The following is a 2,456-nucleotide window of genomic DNA, read 5'->3' on the forward strand; positions in this document are numbered from 1 at the left end:
CAGAACCAGTCCACCGCAGAGGAGAACCGTGGGTCGTCCTCTTTGACGCAACGTGGACTCTGTCCTCTCCTTTTTAAACTCTGAATCTGTTCGTGTTTTCGGGGACTGAGTTCGTCTCTTGGCGGGGGAAGTTCTGTGGGTACATAAAGTGCCATGCTGTATCCTCTGCCTCCTCGTGTCGATTGTGTAAGCGGAGCGCCCCCTGCTGGCTGCGCTCAGTAACAACCTTCTCTCCAAGTGTCACCTGTGCTGCTGTAGGGCCGAGGAGCAGGAAGAGACCTGAGGAAGCGAGGACGATAATAATTAAAGACATCTTATGGCACTTAAAATCTGTTTATAGTAATAAGCGAGCTGGATATCGGTATCAGCCCCCTAAGCTGACAGCATTCTTGGATCAGATGCCAGGCTGAAGTTGTTCTTTTTGCCGGGGGTCACCACAGCGAGCGAACTCGCATGAAAGACGTGGCAATTGTTGTACGCTGGATGCCCTTCCTGACACAACCTGGGCTCAAACCTACAGCCTCGGGACTACAAGACTGCAGCCCAGATACCAGATACCAGATACCAGGCTGAAGGAAACAATCCTCATCAACCCAGACTGCCATTTGTATTTTAGGCTGATTTTATAACCAAAGTTTCAACATAGTCAAAATATTGTTAAACAACTAGACAGTTAGATATATCCTGTAGTTTCATACTTTCAAATAGATGTATTTGTTAGACATTTTTTATTTTAATTTTAGACATAAAGGTGGTGCTTATCCAGCAGTCTGCTTTGCTCAGGATGTTGTGATGTAGATATTCAGAGATGTAGATTCTGTGATGAATTGTTAAAGTGTTTACAGTCGAGGAGGAAACCCAGCACAGCAGAAACTGACCGCTACTCTTAATATGAGTAAATAATTACAGTTCACGGCAAGAAGCATGTTAAATTACACCCATACAAAGTGTTTTTGCTGCTGGATGGAGCAGCTTCCCAGACCATTTTACTCGTGGATTTCCTTCAAAGAAAGCGTTGAGGTAATTGCTCCAATTTAAAACCTACAGCATCTTTTTGTCAAAACTCATCATGCTGCCCCTCGCTTCTGAACCAGGAGGCTGCTGCCTTTGGCTCCTCTGCAGAGGATCTCTGTAGCTTTGATTAAAAACATCAGAGAAATAGATATTCATATTCAAACCCACAATAGAAAAGACTAGTTTGAGCAGTTTCCCTGTTCAATCTCATGCAAATATGTAAATAAAATATCTGCGACAAAATACTAATAATACAAGGAGCAAAACATATTAATCATCAGATTGTATTAGTAGTTTGTTTGCCAATTTATTACTTCCAGACACAGTGTGATCTTTCACTAAATTCTACCAGAAAATTAAACTATTTTAAACACATTTAAGGCTAGTTGCTGAGGGGATAAAAACATGATTCTGCACATATTACAGATCTAATACAAGTCATTACATTAAGGCATTCTGTAAAAATAGGGTAAGTATTTATTTATTTAACACCTAATGAGTTGGTGTCATCTTTGTTTTAAGGTATTAGGTGCGTTTTGTGGCTCTGGATAAGTTTTATTCAATGAGAGACCTCAAAACTATATCTAAGTGTTCTCCACATTTCGAAGCAGATTTTTTTTTAACTTGATGTGTTTCAGCCTGTCCAGAGTGGCAGAGGAGACAGAAAAAAAGTCAATTGGTGCATCTGTAGTGTAGCTACAGAACTGCCAGACTAGTGCGGCGTGTGCAGCGGTGTGCATACCTTCGTACAGGTTGGGCCAGTTTGCTGCGGGGCAGAGGGATGCTTCCTCCTCCAGAAGCGCTCGGTCGGGGCAGCCCGCTGCGGGGAGGAGCCAGGGAGCGGGTCGGGGTGGACGTGGCGGAATTGGGGGTGGAGGTGGCCTTTACGGGCTGCCTCAAAGCCAGCGGAGACGGTGCGGCCGGAGTTCGGAGTTTGCTAGGAGAGGGGACTGTAGACGGGCAGAGCAGAAACTCAGTCAGGTTTAAAATATTTACAGCATCGATATTCTAAAATAACACGACAGGCTCAATGCCAATGTACAAACATGTATCCTGATGATATGAAAACAACATGTGGGTCTTAAACGCTTGAAATTAACTAATGAGGTCGACAAAACGATCACACGAGCAAGAGTAAATGAAGCAAAAAGCTGAGCTAACAGCTGCTCACTACGACTCTTGATGTGTTGACAGAATGGGGTGATTCACACACAGAGAGCAAATACAAGTCAAACCCAGCAGCACAAACATCAATACAACCACAGCGCGCAATCACAGGCACCATATTTACAGACAGGAGCCGTCAGTGAATACTCACTGAAATCACCTTCTTCTCCAAAGCAACAGGAGAGCGGGACTGGACAGAGACAACAGAGACAGGTCTTAATTCAAAGCAGGGCAGCAGGGAGGGGCTGAAGATGAGCTCGGGGGGGGGGGGGGGG

General features: G+C 44.5%; 1 protein-coding gene across 3 annotated transcripts in view; it reads right to left on the reverse strand.

Annotated features, from left to right (window-relative positions):
- Positions 1–6: 6 nt before the first annotated feature.
- The window catches only part of slain2 (SLAIN motif family, member 2), a 14,533-nt gene continuing 12,083 nt past the window's right edge, over positions 7–2,456 (reverse strand). For 2 of the 3 annotated variants that reach the window (XM_017423379.3, XM_017423377.3), the window contains 2 exons: positions 1,757–1,964; positions 7–279 (listed from right to left, as the gene is read on the reverse strand). In XM_017423379.3, coding sequence (XP_017278868.1) covers positions 216–279; positions 1,757–1,964 — 272 coding nt within the window. In that variant the 3' untranslated portion in view covers positions 7–215. Of the gene's footprint in view, positions 280–1,756; positions 1,965–2,332; positions 2,372–2,456 lie in introns of all 3 variants that reach the window. The other variant, XM_017423378.3, reaches the window with a different exon arrangement.

Source organism: Kryptolebias marmoratus, linkage group LG24, assembly GCF_001649575.2.
Source record: "Kryptolebias marmoratus isolate JLee-2015 linkage group LG24, ASM164957v2, whole genome shotgun sequence".
Lineage (NCBI taxonomy): Eukaryota > Metazoa > Chordata > Actinopteri > Cyprinodontiformes > Rivulidae > Kryptolebias > Kryptolebias marmoratus.